This window comes from Salvelinus sp. IW2-2015, linkage group LG1 (assembly GCF_002910315.2).
Source record: "Salvelinus sp. IW2-2015 linkage group LG1, ASM291031v2, whole genome shotgun sequence".
In the NCBI taxonomy this organism is placed as follows: Eukaryota; Metazoa; Chordata; class Actinopteri; order Salmoniformes; family Salmonidae; genus Salvelinus; species Salvelinus sp. IW2-2015.
Window position 1 is genome coordinate 35,681,327 of NC_036838.1, and position 22,105 is coordinate 35,703,431.

Below are 22,105 nucleotides of genomic sequence, written 5' to 3' on the forward strand. Positions count from 1 at the left end.
CTCAGTTGCCGGAGAGGAAGGAACCCACCAAGGGATATCACCATGAGGCCAATGGTGACTTTAAAACAGATACAGAGTTTAATGGCTGTGATAGGAGAAAACTGAGGATGGATCAACAACATTGTAGTTACTCCGCAATACTAACCTAATTGACAGAGTGAAAAGAAGGAAGCATGTACAGAATCAAAATATTCCAAAACATGCATCCTGTTTGCAACAAGGCACGAAAGTAATACTGCAAAAAACGTGGCAAAGCAATTAACTTGATGTCCTGAATACAAAGATGTTATGTTTGGGGCAAATCCAATACAACACATTACTGAGTACCACTCTCCATATTTTCAAGCATAGCTGCATCATGTTATGGTTATGCTTGTAATCGTCAAATTGGGGAGTTTTTCAGAATAACAAAGAAACATAATTGTTTTATTTTATTTAACCTTTATTTAAATAGGCAAGTATTTACAATGACAGCCTACCAAAAGGCAAAAGGCCTCCTGCAGGTACGGGGGCTGGGATTTAAAAAAAAAAWATATATATATAGGACAAAACACACATCACAACAAGAGAGACACCACAACACTACATAAAGAGAGACCTATGACAACAACATAGCATGGTAGCAACACAACATGGCAGCAGCACAACATGGTAGCAGCACAAAACATGGTACAAACATTATTGGGCACAGACAAGAGCACAAAAGGCAAGAAGGTAGAGACAACAATACATCATGCGAAGCAGCCATAACTGTCAGTAATAGTGTCCATGATTGGGTCTTTAAATGAAGAGATGGAGATAATACGGTCCAGTTTGACTGTTTTTAGCAGTGTTGTATGTGGAGGATGAGGGCTGCAGTAGGTATCTCAGATAGGAGGGAGTGAGGCCTAAGAGGGTTTTATAAATAAGTATCAACCAGTGGGTCTTGCGACAGGTATAAAGAGATGACCAGTTTACAGAGGAGTATAGAGTGCAGTGATGTGTCCTATAAGGAGCATTGGTGGCAAATCTGATGACCGAATGGTAAGGAACATCTAGCAGCTCGTGAGCACCCTTACCAGCCGATCTATAAATTACGTCTCTGTAGTCTAGCATGGCTAGGATGTTCATCTGAATCAGGGTTAATTTGGCAGCTGGGGTAAAAGAGGAGCAATTACGATAGAGGAAACCAAGTCTAGATTGAACCTTAGCATGCAGCTTTGATATGTGCTGAGAGAAGGACTGTGTACCATCTAGCCATACTCCCAGGCACTTGAATGAGTTTACTACCTCAAGCTCTAAACCCTCAGAGGTAGTAATCACACCGGTGGGGAGCGGGGCGTTCTTCTTACCAAACCACATGACCTTTGTTTTGGAGGTGTTCAGAACAAGGTTAAGGGCAGACAAAGCTTGTTGGACACTAAGAAAGCTTTGTTGGAGAGTGTTTAACACAAAATCCGGGGAGGGGCTAGCTTAGTATAAGACTGTATCATCTGCATATAAATGAATGAGAGAGCTTCTTACTGCTTGAGCTATGTTGTTGATGTAAGTTGAGAAGAGCGTGGGGCCTAGGATTGAGCCTTGGGGTACTCCCTTGGTGACAGGCAGTGGCTGAGACAGCAGATGGAGCTAAACACAGGCAGAATCCTGGTGGAAAACCTGGTTCAGTCTGCTTTCCACTCGACAATAACCTAAAACACAAGTCCAAATCTACACTGGAGTTGCTTACCAAGAAAACAGTGAATGTTCCTAAGTGGTCGAGTTACAGTTTTGACGTAAATCTGCTTGAAAATCTATGGCAAGACTTGAAAGGTTGTCTAGCAATGATCAACATTTGGCAGAGCTTGAAGAATTTAGAAAAAAATAATAATGGGCAAAATGTTGCAAGCAAATGTTGCAAGCTCTTAGAGACTTACTCAGAAAGACTCACAGCTGTAATCGCTGCCAAAGGTGATTCCAGCATGTATTGATTGACTCAGGGGGTTGAATACTTATCGAATCAAGATATATTAGTGTTTTCTTTTTTTTTCTTCTTTTTTTTACTAATGTTAGAATTTTTCTTTCACTTTGACATTACAGAGTATTTTATGTAGATCGTTGACAAAACATGACATTAAAATCCATTTTAATCCCACTTTGTAACACAACAAATTGTGGAAAATGTCAAGGGGTGTAAATACTTTCTGAAAGCACAGAAACCCAATAGCTACCCAGACTATCTGCACTGACCCTTTTTGCACTAACTTTCTTGACTCGTCACATATGTTGCAGCTACTGTTTATCTATCCTGTTGCCTAGTCCCTTTATTCCTAGTTATATGTACATGTCTACCTCACGTTATCATTACTCATTGTGTATTTATTATTAACTGTATTATTATGTGATATTACTTTTCTCTTATTTCTCTATTTTCTTTCTACATTGTTGGGAAGGGCCCATAAGTAAGCTTTTCACTGTTAGTCTACACCTGTTCTTTACGTGACAAATAACATTTGATTTGATACATTGGCTTTCTGTTGAATCTATAAGAACGCTAAAGCTTCATCAGGGATTTAACGCACCGTCTTGACACTTACGTCACAATAAAGAGAAGAAAGACAACTTCATTTTGATGTGTGTTCATTTTCTGTGGAATTTAAAAAAGTAATAATTTAATACAGTTTACAAATTAGATGCGCTGAAATGAAAGCCAGTTTCAAAAATCTACACTCAGATTATAGTGATAGTATGTCCGATCTCGCAAACACTGTAACGTATGTATAGATAGGTGTAGTCTAGAGCCAAGCATGTAMATTTTTTATCTACGGGTATCCTGCTATTGACACACTTGTTGAATTATACAAGAGACTGTGAAAACAACAGTAATTCATTAGGTATTCTATACAACGCAGGTGAGTGCAGGTAGAGCAAGTGTTTGGTGGTTGCAGCCCTGTTCTTCTCATTTATGTTCATTTATTCATATATGCAAATACAACGTGTGTATTTATGCAAATTAGGCACCTATTTTTAAAAAAGACACATTTTTCTCCCCAATTTTCTGATATCCAATTTGTAGTTACGGTATTGTCCCATCGCTGCAACTCCCGTACGGACTCGGGAGAGGCGAAGGTCGAGAGCCATGCGTCCTCCAAAACACGACCCTGCCAAGCCGCACTGCTTCTTGACACACTGCTCACTTAACCCGGAAGTCAGTGTGCATACACCTGGCACGCCACAAGGAGTCGCCGGCCAAACCCTCCCCTAACCAGGATGATGCTGGGCCAATTGTGTGCCGCCTCATGTGTCTCCTGGTCGCAATGCAGACTGGGATCAAACCCGGGTCTGTAGGGACGCCTCAATCACTGCGATGGAGTGCCTTAGACCGCTGCGCCACTCGGGAGGCCCTATACATTTCTTTATTTTAACACAAAGTATAAAAAAAAAAATATTACATTAATTATTATATATTTTTTAACCTTTTAACAATTTCGATGACCTTTGCTAATTAAACCTTAAACTAGCATGGTGAGCCTGAGACAGTAGTGTTTTTATACTCTTTGAACGTTACTAATGTTTTCTTGTGTTTTTTTAATGGAAAGTTTTCATAAATAAAACCATGAAGAAACTTGCAGAAAACATTATGCTGAAGTACTGAAATTCCTGCAGCACAACATTGTTTCTTAATGTCCTCTGAACGTTCTGAGAACATGACTTTAAATAGAATCATGAGGAAACCTGTAGGAAATGTTACGCTGATGCATTGAAATTCCCACAGAAGCACGTTGTTTCTTAACGTTCTGTGAACAATTTGAGAACATTACTTTAAATAGAACCATGAAGAAACCTGTAGGAAACGTGATGCTGAAGTATTGAAATTCCCACCRGAGAACTATTTTGTCAAGTTCCTTAAATGTGCTGAGAATGTTCCAAAGCCAAGCAACTATCCCACACCATTCCCAGAATGTTGTGGGAAGGTTGCATGCAAAATAACCATAGGACAACCATGCTCTCACCAAGCTCTAAGAAACATATGGTTCTCAGAACATTACGTGCTAGCTGAGTATACATTAACTGAATGTTTTACAGTGAGGACAGGGGTGAGCTTAGGACACATAGCAGTAGTACCTCATCATGAGAGCTATACCATTAATAAGGTGGCATTGCAGAGCTACCTCGCCACCCACAGTCAGACACATCACATGCCAGAGCTATACTACGACTTGCATTGGAGCTATCTGGACCCGTAGTAGTGGTCTAACATTTCAGATCATAGTTGGAACACACAGACGTCTCAGCCGAGCGCTGGCATGGGCTCTGGCACTGGCCCTTCCAGGAATGCAGTGGGGGAGAGTTGAGTTGAGCTGAACTGAACAGCACACAGAGCATCTGTCTGTCTGTCTGTCTGTCTACCTAACTGTCTATCTGCCTGCCTGCCTGTCTGTCACACTGTTCCCACCAATGCACCGGCTGACTTCTCCTCCACCACAAATCAGCCTGTACTGCATTCTTACACCACGCCGCCCCAGACACAGAACCATGTGAAACAGAGTTGATGTCGAGGTGAWAGACGTGCTTGGCCACTCCGAAGCAAGCTCAGCTCCAGTTGCCAAGAGTAACAATTCGAGAGAAATTCGATAGAGAGGAAACAACTTGGAGTAGGAGGGGAGGAGGAGATGCTCTGGGAAGTGAACAGAAAGATCAGGTTTCTGTGTTCCGTCCATCCAGATTGGTCTGTTTGACCAGATGTTGGCCGCTGGGGGCTGGAGCAGTATTTTGGGAGATCTTGGAACATAGAATCTTGTACTTTTTGTTAACTCTGCGGTTTCTCCTCAGCTCGCCAATGTCAGCATTATCTTGTAAATATTTTCCCCTTTAAATAGCGCCCTTAATGTCCTTGTGGTTATTTCTAGTGGTGGGGGAATGGGGGAGATATTTGTAGATAGTGCTTTGTTAGGCTGAAGCTCTGTATGAGGCTAACCCTGGGTGAACCTGAGTCAGTCGGTTGCTTATTATGAATGCCCTCCATAACCCAAGACCCCATAACCCAACACCCAGCTGTACATCCAGCTGAATCAATGGTTTACATGGAGGAATGTCATCTATAGAGCCATGGATTAGACAGCTGTTACTGTCATACTGCACCAGAACGTACTGCAGGCTGGTCATCAAGTTCAATACGGATGAGGATGATGATGATGAAGATAAAGATAATGATGGTGATGATGATTATTATGACAAGGATGGCGTTGATGATGAAGATGGTGATTATTATGACAATGATGGAGTTGATGATGAAGATGGTGATGATGATGCTCTCTCCTCTCTCCTCTGCAGGGTGCTCCTGACGGTAGTGGCTGTCCTCTCATCTTACTCCATCCACTTGCTACTCAAGTCCTCTGGCATTGTGGGTATGTAATCTTCAGACCATGAGCAAAACCTTATTAGACACCATACAGACTATACAGTCAACCCCTACAGGCCATGTCGGGAAGACTAATGTCATGATAACATCCCACAGCCTTACAGGTTGCCTCTTCTCTTTAGCATGTTTTTAATTACACTAATCACTCTGAATTCACAGCCCCCTCCCGAGTGCCCTACATTCTACTATGCTTTAATAGCATGGCTTTTCTCCATGCTCTATGCGGCAGTACAGTACTCTATGTTAATGTGCTTGGTGACTGTGACTCAGGTATCCGGGCGTATGAGCAGCTGGGCCAAAGGGCGTTTGGAACGCCAGGCAAGATGGCCGCCGGCATCGCCATCACACTGCAAAACATCGGAGGTAAGGGCTCACACACACACACACACACACACATACATACAGTTGAAGTTGGAAGTTTACATACACCTTAGCCAAATACATTGAAACTCAGTTTTTCACAATTCCTGACATTTAATCCKAGTAACATTTCCCTGTCTTAGGTCAGTTAGGATCACCACTTTATTTTAAGAATGTGAAATGTCAGAATAATAGTAGAGAGAATGATTCATTTCAACATTTATTTATTTCATCACATTCCCAGTGGGTCAGAAGTTTACATAACTTTACAATAAGTTGCGTGAATATTGGCCCATTCCTCCTGACAGAGCTGGTGGAACTGAGTCAGGTTTGTAGGCCTCCTTGCTCGCACATGCTTTTTCAGTTCTGCCCACAAATTTTCTATGGGATTTAGGTCAGGGCTTTGTGATGGCCACTCCAATACCTTGACTTTGTTGTCGTTAAGCCATTTTGCCACAACTTTGKAAGTATGCTTGGGGTCATTGTCCATTTGGAAGACCCATTTGCGACCAAGCTTTAACTTCCTGACTGCCGTCTTGAGATGTTGCTTATATCCACATAATTTTCCTTCCTCATGAAGCCATCTATTTTGTGGAGTGCACCAGTCACTCCTGCAGCAAAGCACCCCCACAACATGATGCTGCCACCCCGTGCTTCATGGTTGGGAAGGTGTTCTTCGGCTTGCAAGCCTCCCCCTTTTTCCTGCAAACATAACAATGGTCATTATGGCCAAACAGTTCTATTTTTGTTTCATCAGACCAGAGGATATTTCTCCAAAAAGTACAATCTTTGTCCCCTTGTGCAGTTGCAACCCGTAGTCTGGCTTTTTATGCTGGTTTTGGAGCAGTGGCTTCTTCCTTGCTGAGCGGCCTTTCAGGTTATGTCGATATAAGACACGTTTTACTGTGGATATAGATAGTTTTGTACCTGTTTCCTCCAGYATCTTCACAAGGTCCTTTGCTGTTGTTCTGGGATTGATTTGYACTTTTCGCACCAAAGTGCATTCATCTCTAGGAGACAGAACACGTCTCCTTCCTGAGCGGTATGACGGCTGCGTGGTCCCATGGTGTTTATACTTGCGTACTATTGTTTGTACAGATGAATGTGGTACGTTCAGGCGTTTGGAAATTGCTCCCAAGTATGAAACAGACTTCTGGAGGTCTACAATTTTTTTYCTGAGTTCTTAGCTGATTTCTTTTGATTTTCCCATGATGTCAAGCAAAGAAGCACTGAGTTTGAAGGTAGGCCTTGAAATACATCCACAGTTACACTAACAATTGACTCAGATGATGTCAATTAGCCTATCAGAAGCTTCTAAAGCCATGACATCGTTTTCTGGAATTTTCCAAGCTGTTTAAAGGCACAGTCAACTTAGTGTATGTAAACTTCTGACCCACTGGAATTGTGATACAGTGAATTTTAAGTGAAGAATTGTGTGTAAAGAAGTGAAGAATCTGTCTGTAAAGAATTGTTGGAAAAATTACTTGTGTCATGCACAAAGTAGATGTCCTAACCGACTTGCCAGAACTAGTTTGTTAACAAGAAATGTGTGGAGTGGTTGAAAAACTAGTTTTAATGACTCCAACCTAAGTGTATGTAAACTTCTGGAATCAACTGTACACACACACACACACACACACACACACACACACACACACACACACACACACCACACACACACACCAGCATAGCATAGCACATGCACAGAAACACGTCATCGGGTCTAATGGTCGTGTCGCTCCGAACTGCGCATGTGCATGCCGTCAAATTAAAGGCAAAATGAAAACGTGTCAGTTTGTCACTTTCATCCAGGTTTTGCCTTTGCAATTAGAGAAAATAACAGGATGAATTTTTCAMTTCTCTCATTGATTTGTCAAACCCCAAACCCCGGTCTGGTCTGTCAAGTCTTCTTCGCGACGCGTTTCCGGAAGTATTGCGATGTTGCGCCTTTGGGTTTGAAAACTGTGATATGTCTTTGCCAATGGATACCCTGAGAGCAGCCTGGCTCTATGGCCAATTAGCATTGCTCCTCTCTCTTCCTAGTGCCTACATACTTTATTTTTCTGTTTTCTCTCCCTGATGTGTATGGTGAGGGGATTATGAGTCTGTATGAGAGGATGCAGGCAAGACCAGGCACACAGCAAATTGGCCACTGTTGCCTAGCCTTGATTTTTCAGTATTTCTAGTGTTGATTGGTGTGTTTTGGTCCCGTGTGGCTCAGTTGGTAGAGCATGGCGCTTGCAACGCCAGGGTTGTGGGTTCATTCCCCACGGGGGGACCAGGATGAATATGTATGAACTTTCCAATTTGTAAGTCGCTCTGGATAAGAGCGTCTGCTAAATGACTTAAATGTAAATGTTAAATGTTGATTAACTCTCTAAGAGTGAAATTAACACTCAGTGGTGTAAAAGAACCCCAGTGTTGGTGTTCATAACCAGTGTAAGTTTTACTCTGTGGAAAGTAAAACATTCCCATCATATTATTTCCCAGCATTTATTTTACTAGGCAAGTCAGTTAAGAACAAATTCTTATTTTCAATGACGGCCTAGGAACAGTGGGTTAACTGCCTTGTTCAGGGGCAGAACGACAGATTTTGTACCTTGTCAGCTCGGGGATTTGATCTTGCAACCTTTCGTTTACTAGTCCAACTCTCTAACCACTAGGCTACGCTTTCACCTGCTAGATTTGTTAAATATTATTTTTAATATCTGCTTTTTTCATGTACATTGATTGATTAYGTACATTTTTCTTAACTAATCCATTCAGATAGTCAGATGTATTGCTCCCGTTACTGAAATGGTTGTTCCAGTTTAAATGGTTTAGGTAGGCTCCTTTATCAATGCTCCTAACCCTGACAATCATTGTGAATGCAGGTTGCGGGTGAATAAAATGTTCATCTTTTGGATGTCCTTACTGTGGTTGGATTCCAATAGGAATTCCACATCATTTTGCCATCCAGCATAATGTGACTTGCAGGCCTGATGTGGCCTGTAAACCAGGAGGTTCCTAACACCACTGTGTTAGGGTAAAACTTGGCTGTCAAAGTAAGGCCTTATGATATACTGTATGTAATGTATTGTCATAAACAGTTGAATTTTAATAATAACATTTACCTACAGTAAGAACTCACTTGGTGAAGTCCACAGGACTGAAAATGAATGAATTCAACAACCATGTCTCTGTCACTAACAAATGCAGTCATGCGTGGTAACTACAAGGCACACTGAGGGAAGACAAGTCATAAAGAGGACACGGCCAGCCAGCCTATAACATAAACTCCAACAGTAATATCTTCAAATGTATAAATTCTAATTTAACCAAATTGTGTGCACTCATGACTACAGGTTTCAATTACATTTCCAGCCAACTTATAAGCAAATACTTTTACTGTTACAAACCAGCCTGCTATTAGCACTGCATTAGTCAGCTAGTGGCTATCAACACTGTATACAGTGTATGTGTGTGATCCTATTACTAAAAGCTGTGTCTTTGTGTGTCCCTCCCACAGCCATGTCCAGTTACCTGTACATCGTGAAGTATGAGTTCCCTCTGGTCATCCAGGCCTTCCTGGGGGTTGACAATCCATCAGGGTGAGTAACATACTGCATGTTCTTTACTTATAACACATATTTCAAAAGTAACATACACTACATGACCGAGGGTTTTCCACTAGATGTTGGAACATTGCTGCGGGGACTTGCTTCCATTCAGCCACAAGAGCATTAGTGAGGTCAGGCAACGATGTTGGGCGATTAGGCCTGGCGCGCAGTCGGTGATCCAATTCATCCTGAAAGTCTTCGATGAGGTTGAGGTCAGGGCTCTGTACAGGCCAGTCAAGTTCTTCCACACCGATTTTGACAAACCATTTCTGTATGGACCTTGTTTTGTGCAAAGGGGTATTGTCATGCTGAAACAGGAAAGGACCTTCCCCAAACTGTTGCCACAAAGTTGGAAGCACAGAATCGTCGAGAATGTCATTGTATGCTGTAGCGTTAAGATTTCCCTTCACTGGAACTAAGGGGCCTAGCCCGAACCCGAACCATGAAAACAGCCCCAAACCATTATTCCTCCTCCACCAAACGTTACAGTTGGCACTATGTATTCGGACAGATAAAGTTTTCCTGGCATCCGCCAAACCCAGATTCGTCCGTCAGACTGACAGATGGTGAATCATGATTCATCACTCCAGAGAACGCATTTCCATTGCTCCGGAGTTCGATAGCAGCGAGCTTTACACCACTCCAGCCGATGCTTGGTGATCTTAGGCTTGTGTGCGGCTGCTCGGCCATGGAAATGTAGGGGGTGCGTACAGAGAAGTCAGGCGCAGGAGAGCAAAAACTGATTTACAACGGCGGAGTTTAATAAACAAAACCACCTTAACAGAACAAATAAATCAATGGGTAAACAAAAACACGTTACATAACGTGCACAAGCACTACAATAAACAATTCCGGACAAGGACATGGGGGGAACAGAGGGTTAAATACACAACATGTAATGATGGAATTGAAACCAGGTGTGTGGGAAGACAAAAGAAATGGAAAAGGAAAGGTGGATCGGCGATGGCTAGAAGACCGGTGACGTCGACCGCCGAACGCCGCCCGAACAAGGAGAGGGACCGACTTCGGTAGAAGTCGTGACAGGAAACCCATTTCATGAAGCTCCCGACGAACAATTATTGTGCTGACGTTGCTTCCAGAGACCGTTTGGAACTTGATAGCGAGTGGACTGAACAGACGATTTTTACGCGCTACGCGCTTCAGCACTCGGGGCTCCTTTTCTGTTAGCTTGTGTGGTATACCACCGCTGAGCCGTTGTTGTTCCTAGGCGTTTCCACTTCACAATGACAGCACTTCAAGTTGACCAGGGCAGCTCTAGCAGGGCAGAAATTTGACGAACTAACTTGTTGGAAAGGTGGCATACAATCAACGGTGCCAGGTTGAAAGTCACTGAGCTCTTCAGTAAGGCCATTCTACTGCCAATTTTTGTCTATGGATATTGCATGGCTGTGTGCTAAATTTTATACACCTGTCAGCAATGGGTGTGGCTGAAATAGCCAAATCCGCTAATTTGAAGGGGTGTCCACATACTTTTGTATATATAGTGTAGATTTGAAGGCCACTGTTCTGAAACAGTTCTGAATATATTCTGCAGGCAGGGAGAGGTGACTAGCTGTGTTTTCATCCAGTTGGATGGAAGGACATTAAAGTTCAGCAGAAGGAGATATGAACCAACAGCATGTGAATTCTTCCAGTGATCCTGAGTCAGTGTTAAACCACCAAAGAAGAAGAAACCTCCTCTCAGGTTGAGCCAATCTAATTATGTGGTGCCAACTGGCACTGGGAGGCCTGCAGCCATTCGTGTCACCATGCCAAGCAGCTGGCCTGAGAACAGCTGTTTGTGAGAATGACCCTGGGAGAAGAGGGCAGCGCGGCCACGCTGATACAGACACACATCATTACACAGCCGTGCGCCACGGATGAAATGTAAACCAGAGGATAACACTATGTAGACTAGAGCAGGTGGCCTGATAGTACAGAGACAGTGGCTATTGCTCTGGAAGAGGCTGAGGAGCATGTTGCTGTTTGGTTTTTGATGCCTGCCTGGCTTGTTATGGCCAGCTGTCAGTGTTTTTATGATGCCGACTGAACTGAATGATGTCCAGGAGGTGTTTAAAAGCTACACAGAACGTCTTATCTTCTCTGTCTGAACGACATAGTGTGAGTTGTCCAGAGAACGCTCCATAGATCAATCACCACCCAAGGGGTGGTTGTGTATGTGTGTGCGCGTGCATGTGTGTGCGCGTGCATGTGTGTATGCGTGCATGTGTGTATGACCAGCCAGGCTATCAGATATCTGCTGTTTGCCTGGAGTGTTGATTTGTGGATTGAGGGTTTGTTTGTGTGAGTATGTTGTTGTTGATATTTGTGTCTGAATCTGCGTGGTGTGTTTGCGCATGCGCATGCGTGAGTGTGTGTTTGTGTCCTCTGTGGTTCGGAAGGTCAGTCCTCTCTGCCGCTCTCTATGATGATGTGTGACCGTGTCACCGGGCCAGATGGTTGGCTGGGGTGTAGGTGGGGCAGCTCTAGTGGGCACACTGAAGGAACAATAAATGGACAACTCTCACAGGTTACAACTCTAGAATACAGATGCTGTATTTCTTTGTCATAGAGAAAACATAAGTTTAACCTCCAAAAATCTCAATCCCAAAATAGATACTAAACCCATGTTCAGCGTGGGAGGAACATTTTGTGGATTTGGTTAGTCCAGTGCATGCGGAAAGTACTCAGACCCCTTGACTTTTTCCACATTTTGTTACGTTACAGCCTTATTCTAAAATGGATTCAAATGTTTTTTTCCCTCATCAATCTACACACAATACCCAATTATGACAATAACAGGTTTTTAGAGATTTTTGCAAATTTATTTTWAAAACAAAACTAAAATATCACATTTACATAACTATTCAGACCCTTCACTCAGTACTTTGTTGAAGCATCTTTGGCAGCGATTACAGCCTTGAGTCTGATGCGACAAGCTTGATACACCTGTATTTGGGGAGTTTCTCCCATTCTTCTCTGCAGCTTCTCTCAAGCTCTGTCAGTTTGGATGGGGTGCGTTGCTGCACAGGTATTTTCAGGTCTCTCCAGAGATGTTCGATCGGGTTCAAGCCTGGACTCGAGTGCTCTGGAGCAGGTTTTCATCAAGGATCTCTCTGTACTTTTCTCTGTTCATCTTTCCCTCGATCCTGACTAGTCTTCCAGTCCCTGCCGCTGGAAAACATCCCCACAGCATGATACTGCTACCACCATGATTTAACATAGGGATGGTATTGGCCAGGTGATGAGCGGTGCCTGGTTTCCTCCAGTCGTGACGCTTGGCATTCAGGCCAAAGAGTTCAATCTTGGTTTCATCAGGCCAGAGAATATTTTCTCTCATAGTTGCCTTTTGGCAATCTCCAAGCGGGCTGTCATGTGCCTTTTACTGAGGAGTGGCTTCTGTCTGGCCACTCTACCAGAGATGGTTGTCTGTCTGGAAGGTTCTCCCATCTCCACAGAGGAACTCTGGAGCTCTGTCAGAGTGACCATCAGGTTCTTGATAACCTCCCTGACCAAGGCCCTTCTTCCCCGATTGCTCAGTTTGGCCGGGCGTTTAAGAATGATGGAGGCCACTGTGTTCTTGGGGATCTTCAATGTTGCAGAAATGTTTTGGTACCCTTCCCCAGATCTGTGCCTCGACACAATCCTTTCTTGGAGCTCTATGGGCAATTCCTTCAACCTCATGGTTTGKTTTTTTCTCTGACATGCACTGTCAACTGTGGGACCCTATAAAGACACGTCTGTGCCTTTCCAAATCATGTCCAATCAATTTAATTTACCACAGGTGGACTCCAATCAAGTTGAAGAAGCATCTCAAGGATGATCAATGGAAACAGGATGAACCTGAGTTCAATTTAGAGTCTCATAGCAAAGGGTCTAAATACTTATGAAAATAAGGGATTTCTGTTTTTGTTTTTAATACATTTGCTAACATTTCTAAAAACCTGTTTTCGCTTTGTCATTATAGTGTATTGTGTGTAGATTGATGAAGAAAAAAAGTTATTTAATCCATTTTAGAATAAGGCTTTAACGTAACAAAATATGAAAAAGTGAAGGGGTCTGAATGGGGTCTGACAGTGAAATATTTACTTATGGGTTCATTTCCAACAATGCAGAGTCAAAGATAAAAAAATAAGAAATAGTTAGTAATATTAGTAATGCAGTGGATTCAATATGTCATACATTAGCTTATTTTGCGTGTTTATCACAGTTGCTATGCACCTACACCGTGGGTGTAATAGACTATATGAGTGGTCTGTCCCAGTATGCTCAGGACATGGTGTGTCCCCACCCTAGTTACTTCCCAGACCCTGCAGCCTCAGACGGAGCCTTGACCCCATGTTCTCACCCTCCAGACCGTTCAGTGGTCACTAGAGACCTAGGGGAGGCGGAAGAAAAGAGGACTGGTGAGGAAGAATATCACTGTGGCCCAGTTGGACTAGCTCACTTKGTTTTGCTGTCTCTTTCTCTGTCTCAAACGCACTCACGTATGCACGCAAACTCTCCCTTTTTCTCTCTCCCTCTCAGAAACTCTCTTGTTAATGTGGAGCATGGTAATGTGTAAGTGTGACAGATTTGACAGAGCCTGTTGTTGAGCGTGCTGTCTGTGTGCTTTTAAACAGATTGCTTGTAGAGCTCCATTTGCTGTGGTTCTTTGTAGAACGAGGAGTACCAGGCAGGCTTATTAAGAGCTTTAACACAGTGCTGTCCCTCTCATACCAGCACCACCTGGGTTAAATGTTTAATGGATCTGGAAAGACGTGTAGATGTGTGTCATTGAGGGAACACTCCCAGTTCCTCAGGGGGTAAGTCAGTCAGTTCTACTGCTGGCTGTCAAGAGGTGATGAGTTGATGGGATGATGGGTTCTCATCATCCCTGGCGGCTTGCTTTACTGTTAAGAATTTTTCCTCTTGTCATTGAATAAAACATAGACATTGAACATTTCCCTTACAAATAAGGACTAAAGATGTAATAAATTAGTTACATAAATCTCTCTCTTGCTCTTTCTCTCCTCCCCCTTTCTCTTCCCCATGTCTCTCTCCAGTGAGTGGTACCTGAATGGGAACTACCTGGTCATTATGGTGTCCATCAGTGTCATCCTGCCTCTGGCTTTGATGAAGCAGCTAGGTGAGTTTCTGTTAACTGTCTTAATTAAAACCTTAATAAGAGTATACTTATTTAATGATCTATCGTACTTTAAATGTTGTGTTATGTTTTGTAAGTTAAGGTTCTCCGAATGTATTTTCGTCTGGCACATGAAAAATGACAGATTTCTACTCTGATGAGATTTTCAAGAGGGAAAAAAATCCCGCTTGAACAGTCATTTCATCATTGTGTTTCCCAATAACCCTTCCAGGGAAAGAAATGATTAGAACCAGTGACCTTCCTCTGTCTCATTTTTCCTCCACCCCCCCCCTTCTCTTCCACCTACTCTTTCCCAATCGCCCTCTCCTCCCCCCTCTCCTTTCTCTCTCTCCCGTGTTGTGGCAAACAATCCCCCACTGTTTTAGGATGGACTTTAGTAAATAGCCGTGTCATGTGAGATAATGTTACTGTCAGAAGTCCTATGAAAATATAAAAATACCCAGCGCAGAATACCCTGGCTTCAGCTCCATTTAATGAGCTCTCTTGTTTAACAAAGTGAAATGGCCACAAAGCTTTCATCAAGTGAGAGTGTCTCCCTCTCTGTTGTCTCTGTGTTTTTCTCCTATACGCTCTGTGAGAGAGACCCAGCTTCATGCAGGCACCGTTCACTGGGATAGCAGTTTCAAAAACAGCTCATATTCAATTACATAAGAGAGAGAGGGGAGATAGAAGATGACAGGTAGAGAGAGGGAGAGGAAGACAGAGTAGAGAGAGGAGAGGAAGACAGAGTAGAGAGAGGGAGAGGAAGACAGAGTAGAGAATGGAGAGGAAGACAGAGTAGGAGAGGGAAGGAAGACAGAGTAGAGAGGGAGAGGAAGACAGAGTAGAGAGAGAGAGGAAGACAGAGTAGAGAAAGGAGAGGAGACAGAGTAGAGAGAGGGAGAGGAAGAAGAGTAGGAGGGAGAGGTGACAGAGTAGAGAGAGGAGAGAGATGCAGAGAGAGGTAGAATGACAGAGAGAGAGGAGAGGAAGACAGAGTAGAGAAAGGGAGAGGAAGACAGATAGAGAGAGGAGAGAAGATAAGGTAGAGAGGGAGAGGAAGACGAGTAGAGAGGGAGAGGTTGACAGAGTAGAGAGAGGGAGAGAGATGCAGAGAGAGGTAGAATGACAGAGAGAGAAAGAGAGGAATACAGAGTAAGAGAGGAGAGGAAGACAGAGTAGAGAGAGGGAGAGGAATACAGAGTAGAGAGGGGAGGAGGAAGGACAGAGTAGAGAGAGGGAGAGGAAGACAGAGTAGAGAGGGAGAGGAAGACAGAGTAGAGAGAGGGAGAGAGATGCAGAGAGAGGGGTGGAGGGGCTGGGAGAAAAGTCTTGACCTTTTATTAAGCGTTTCTCTCCTGCAGAGAATTGAGCCGAGAGAAGAGAGAGCAAGAGAAAAAGGGAGAGAAAAATGGAGAGAGAAAGGAAAGAGAGAGAGTCCATGCTACCGGAGCCCAGTAATGAGCTGCAGCTTTCAGTACTCCAGTCCTGTTCAGTCTAGTCCTCTAGGCACTCTAAGAACAAACACGCTTATGATCTCAAGCCCAAACACATTGTCTTGAAACAGGCGAATGTTTGTATGTGTTCCCTATAATTAGCATTGGGAGAAAATATTAAACATGACGGAAATAAGAGAGTTATTCTAACCTCCCACGCCCCATCCCCATTTGCCAGAGGATGTGAGAGTGTGATGTCTGATGTGAGTAGTTCTGATGAAGTGTCTCTGTGTTGTTTCAGGGTACTTGGGCTACACCAGTGGCTTCTCCCTCACCTGCATGGTCTTCTTCCTCATCTCGGTATGCACTGTCATACACAGCTACAGTATAGACCTCCATGTGTTGCAGTGCTCTCATAATGGTCCAAATCCTGACTAATGGATTTCCATTGACTTGAATTGATGGTTTTTGCACATGTCAAAGTTATGTGCACAGATCTCAAGTTATAAGTTATATTTTTCAAATCTGCAGTAATTGTCATGTTTTTGCATTCTTGCAGAAAAAGCTAATCAATCACTACACCAAGCTTAGTCTACTATCAGTTAGAGATCTGAGGTTCAACCTCTTTAATATTCCTCTCTCAGATTTCTGTGGACAAGTTTTGTACCCTGCAGTTTCAGACCGCGTTGGTCTGTGTCTGTGTTTGTGTGTGTGTGTGTTTGTCTGACCTAGTTTTGGTTTTGTGTACTGTGCTGTTATGTATGCAGGCCCATGTCCTTCAGACTACTCATCTCATCCAGCCAACTCCTCTTTCCTCTCTGCAGGTCATCTATAAGAAGTTCCATACCCCCTGTCCCTTTATGGACTTTGCCTTTAACAGCACAGCCAGTGTGACTGCTGTTACCAACGACACAGGTTACAACCAAGCCTGTGTTCCCAAAATGGTCAACCTCAACTCACAGGTGGGTTCCTGTACAGTCGACTCCATCAGCCCATCCTTTCCATCACAGGTATTCAAGAAAATATTTAGCATGTTGCTAATGACAATGGAAAAAACAGATTACCCACTAGCCTGTTTGCGCTATGAACAATCCCACTCTGTTGAATCACAATGTATTAATCAGACCCGTGTGCTCCAGAAAGAGTAATAGGTCTGAATAGGAGGTAATAGGAGCATCCATCATGTGAAGGTTAGGGCTCAGCCTCCCAATGGTCTCCCAGTATTCCCAGACTGAGATGTCAGCTCCTGTCTGACTGGAGAGTATAACCACTCAGGGGCTCACGTCATTCTCTGGCACTGTATCACAGACTGCAACAGTTCTCTCTCCGTGGGCCAACTCTGGGGAAATGGCCCTGATGAGGAAGGCCTGGCATTTTTGAGGCTCAGTCTTTCTCATGTCTTACTATGACAATCTCTTCAGCTAGTACTCTGCAGCTACACTGTAAAAACAATCCTGTTGTTTTGACGGTACCTTGCTGGCAGCCAGTTACGTAAATTATAAATAAACTTTGGGTTAACAGTACATTACTGTAAACTTTACAGTAATGTACTGTTAAGCTAAAGTTTCGTTGGAATTTACGATAACATACTGTACATTGTTTTATGGTAACATATACACTATTAGAAAAAAAGGTGCTGGGTAGAACCATACAGGGTTCTTTGGATTGTACTCATAGGGGAACCCTTTTTGGTGCTGGGTAGAACCCTCTATGTATGTAGGGTTCTTCAAAGAACGCCATCTATATGGTTGTACCTAGAACCCTCTATGAAGGTTTCTACCAAAAAACATTTTAYCATCTAAAGATTCTTCCTAGAACCATCTATGAAGGGTTCCACCAGCCTTATTAGCCTTTAAAATTACATTATAAACTATTTAATGACTTCCTAGTTAAATAAAAAAAAATATTTATGACAATACATTACATATATAATTTGGCCTTTCTTTGAGGGCCTAGATATACCCTAACACAGTGGTGTTAGGAATCTCCTGGTTTACAGGCCACATCAGGCCTGAAAGTCACATTATGCTGGTTGGCAAAGTGATGTGTAATTCATATTGGAATCCAGCCAGAGTTAGGACATTCAACAAGTCAAATTGTTAATTACCTGCAGTCTGCATTCAGACTGCCAGGGTAGGTATGATTGAACACTGAGACTACCTCAATCATCTAAACTGGAACAACCATCTCAGTAATGGGTGAAATAAATCAAATTATTAACAGAATGGATTAGTTTAGAAATCTGTATGTTATTTATCTTTGTGTAGCATAATATTAATCAACCAATCAATGTACATGCAAAAACACAGATATTCTAGTAAAACAAACAATTCTGAAAATCTCCCTGCAATAGAGCATGCTGGGATATATTATATATGGTTCTATGTAGAACCCTTCTTGCCTTTCAAAGAATTGTTCTTGCCTTCCAAAGAATCATCAAAGAACCCTTTCTTCCAAAAGCAGTTTTTAGGATGTTAAAGGTTCCAAGTAGAACCCTTTGCCTTACATAGAACCCTTGTATTCCAAAACTGTTTTTTCTGATCAAAACGGATTTTGGTAGAACCCTATCCCTCCGCAACGAACCCTTTTGGAACCCTATTGTTTAAGAGTGCAGGTAAGTTACAGTGTACTTAAATCAATCAACTAACCAAACCTACATGTACATTTTATCTCAATCAATCAATCCAACTGTCACGTTGGTATGAAGGATCGGGAGACAGACGCAGGAATGCGGAATCGTTTTTTAAATTTAATCCCAAGTTACGGTGTGCCGTGTAAAGACGCGGGGACGAAGACCAAAGAAACACGTAACAAAACACAGGGTAGAAACTCAAAACAAAAGAGCGAGGGGTACCTCAAATAAATAACACACCTGCACAACGATTAACACACAGGATGACACCCGTAATCATCTGTGCAATCCACAAGGACATGAAAGCCCAAAACACACAGCACAGGTACTCTCACGTACCAACGGGCATTGTAACAATAATCGACCACCCAATGGAAACCAAAAGGCACACTTATACAAGTACTAATCCGTGAGAAATGGGGACAGGTGTGTGTAATGAAAGATCCGTGACACCAACTACCTCGTACACCAGTACACTGACTCGGTACCGGTACTCCTTGTATATAGCCTTGTTATTGTTCATTTATTTGTTATTTTATTGTGTTACTGTTTTCTTTTAATCTATTTGTTAATTTTCTTACTTTTTAACTGCATTGTTGGGAAAGGGCTCGTAAGTAAGCATTTCACTGTAAAGTCTACACTTGTTGCATTCGGCGCATKTGACAAATACAATTGTATTTGATATTCATATTATGCAGTACTATTAGTAACAGTACAGTTGTAGTCTTGTGTAGTCAGTCATAAACTGGGGAATTAGCGGTAGATTATTGACTAGTGTATACAAACCCATAATCAGCATACCCTAAAGATGCATGAGATTTCCCAAGTCGCCCTGGGTAGTTAGACCAGTCTCTCCTGCTGATATACTTATGGCCCAGGCATCCCTAAGCAGGCTAAATGTTGGTCAGTAGCCAGGTCCAAGTTAATCACAGGAAATAATTTGCTCTGTGTGATGTGTGCTTCAAGGCCCTAATGGCCAGTAAAACACTAGGTTGGTGGTACGAGGGTTGGGGCTGGCGCCACTGTATCCATGGTGACTTCACAGTCAATTTTTTTCCAGACTGCCTACACCATCCCCATCCTGGCGTTTGCCTTTGTCTGCCACCCTGAGGTCCTGCCCATCTACACCGAGCTCAAAAAGTAGGTGCACCACTTTCCCAGGATGCAACATTGTTGCTGTTTACTATCGGACCCTTTAATTCAGTTCAGTCATCCTGCAGATAGGAAAATCATTATGTCAACTTTGTGCTTGGCTAGTCATATGCCAGTGTCATATAGCAAGCACACTGCTTTGCATTCTCAGTAATGTGTAAATATGCATGGCTAGCCTGGTGATAATCTGAATAATCATCCTACTTTAGATCAATCTGACATGTGTTCAGCCACAATATAATATTCCTTTGTAAGAGTCTTGGATCTTATGTAACCCCCAAACAAATCAGAAATGCCCTAAAGCTCAAACTGGCCTTTTTTGTGGGCATATTGGTGTGTGTGTAAGCGTGTGTGACATCACATCATCCAATATTCTCTGATTTCAGCCCCACCAAGCAAAGGATGCAGCATGTGTCCAACATCTCCATTGTAGTCATGTACACCATGTACTTCCTGGCTGCTCTGTTTGGATACCTGACCTTCTATGGTGAGGCCCACTCACCTCCATGTCATTATAATGCTCCCCCAGGCCCATTTTACATGAGCTTCAGGCTAGTTCAGTTCGCTAACACAAAGCCACTTCTCACGTTTGCCATTCATTTGCATGGACAAAGCTCCTTTAGGCTTCAGAGGCTGTTTTTAAAGTGGCAGAGAATCATTATGAAGTAACTGCTCCTCCTGGTGGCCGTAGCTCATATCAGACCAATTTGTAATATGCCAGTGATTCTACTCTATGACATTGTTATAAGCACAATCATAGCAGTATATTACTGTAGTATATTTCAATATAATGCTCCGAGCACAAAGATGAGCAGCATGTAACATGTAAGCCAGACTTTATTTTGCCTTCTGATGGAAAAACATTGATGTGATGATGATATGTTGCATATCATTTGTAATACATTTTCTGCTCTTTCTGGAGTTGGTGGTTATTGATGCTACTCTAAGCCCTCCTCCTGTGTGTCTGCCCCCTATAGGTGAGGTGGAGTCAGAGCTGCTGCACACCTACAGCCGTTTGGACCCGTACGACACCCTGATCCTGTGTGTCCGTCTGGCCGTGCTCACCGCTGTCACACTCACCGTCCCCATAGTGCTCTTCCCTGTGAGTATTACCTCTTATCACACACACTGTGTCTGGCTCAATGAAACTGTGTATGTCTAGAGTAAAGATGTATACTATGTATACTTAACATGTATGTCACTGTCACTTTGGACAAACGGATCTGTTAAAACAGCATATTACTATATTAAAGCAGTGGGTTTCTGCTCTTTGATGAAAGTGTGGGTCTGTGAATAAGAATAGTGTTGTAACTGTGCTTTTCTCCCTGTGGTCTTCTCAGGTAAGGAGAGCCATCCAGCAGTTGTTTTTCCCCAACAAGACATTCTACTGGCCCCGCCACATTGCCATTGCTGTCACCCTGCTCACCCTCATCAACATGCTGGTCATCTTCGCCCCTAACATCCTGGGCATCTTCGGCATCATTGGTAGGAATTCATAAAATGCACATCTCTAGAACGTATGTCCCCAGACACAAGGCTGCCTGGAATTATCCCTCATTGAACAGAGAAGGGCACACCTGCCTGTAAGTAAAAGCTTAGGAATTTAGGTGATTTGATAAAAATTCTTACGTTTGGTACTAAGGATTTGTGGTTTAATGAGGTGAGACATTGACTAATATAACATATTATGTGTCATTTAAATTTGTGCCAAAATGCTAAACAATTAGTAATTAAACATCATGAATACACTTTTAATTCWAACCTTTATGTAATAAAGCAGTCTAACTTTCTGCACTGTCATTGTGACTTTGCTAAGAGTTAATATCATTGTACAGACAGATGGAGGTCTAGTTGCCCTCGGCTACMTTACAATAAACTGGGGGGTCCTCGCATAGTGATGATCATAGCCTCTTACATTTCACCCTACGTCACGTTCATTGAAAGGATCGGACCAAGGCGCAGCGTGCGTAGAGTTCCACATTCTTTAATAGTGAAACTTACAACAAAACAACAAAGAATCTAACAAACGTGCAGTATTGCAGTGCACAAGGCAACTATACAAAAACAAGATCCCACAACACAAATGAGGAAAATGGCTACCTAAATATGATCCTCAATCAGAGACAACGATAAACAGCTGTCTCTGATTGGGAACCATATCGGGCCAACATAGACATACAAAACCCCCTAGACATACAAAAACCCTAGACATACAAAAACTAGCGTACCTACCCATGTCACACCCTGACCTAACCAAAATATATAGAAAAACAGAGATATCTAAGGTCAGGRCGTGACACCCTAGACCATTTGATCCCCTATGCATTAAACCCTGAGCCGTAATACTGTACTTACAGTGACAGATTTGGAGACATTTTAGGGGAAAGCTCTTAAATCACCTCAGGAATTATAAAGTCTTGT

General features: G+C 42.8%; 1 protein-coding gene across 2 annotated transcripts in view; it reads left to right on the top strand.

Annotated features, from left to right (window-relative positions):
* Window positions 1-22,105, top strand: part of LOC111966496 (sodium-coupled neutral amino acid transporter 3-like) — a 61,976-nt gene that overhangs the window by 34,204 nt on the left and 5,667 nt on the right. For both annotated transcript variants that reach the window (XM_023991187.2, XM_023991195.2), the window contains 10 exons: window positions 5,293-5,366; window positions 5,651-5,743; window positions 9,249-9,330; window positions 14,385-14,467; window positions 16,202-16,260; window positions 16,725-16,862; window positions 19,593-19,672; window positions 20,071-20,171; window positions 20,662-20,786; window positions 21,025-21,169. In XM_023991187.2, the coding sequence (XP_023846955.1) occupies window positions 5,293-5,366; window positions 5,651-5,743; window positions 9,249-9,330; window positions 14,385-14,467; window positions 16,202-16,260; window positions 16,725-16,862; window positions 19,593-19,672; window positions 20,071-20,171; window positions 20,662-20,786; window positions 21,025-21,169 (980 nt within the window). The remainder of the gene's footprint in view (window positions 1-5,292; window positions 5,367-5,650; window positions 5,744-9,248; window positions 9,331-14,384; window positions 14,468-16,201; window positions 16,261-16,724; window positions 16,863-19,592; window positions 19,673-20,070; window positions 20,172-20,661; window positions 20,787-21,024; window positions 21,170-22,105) is intronic.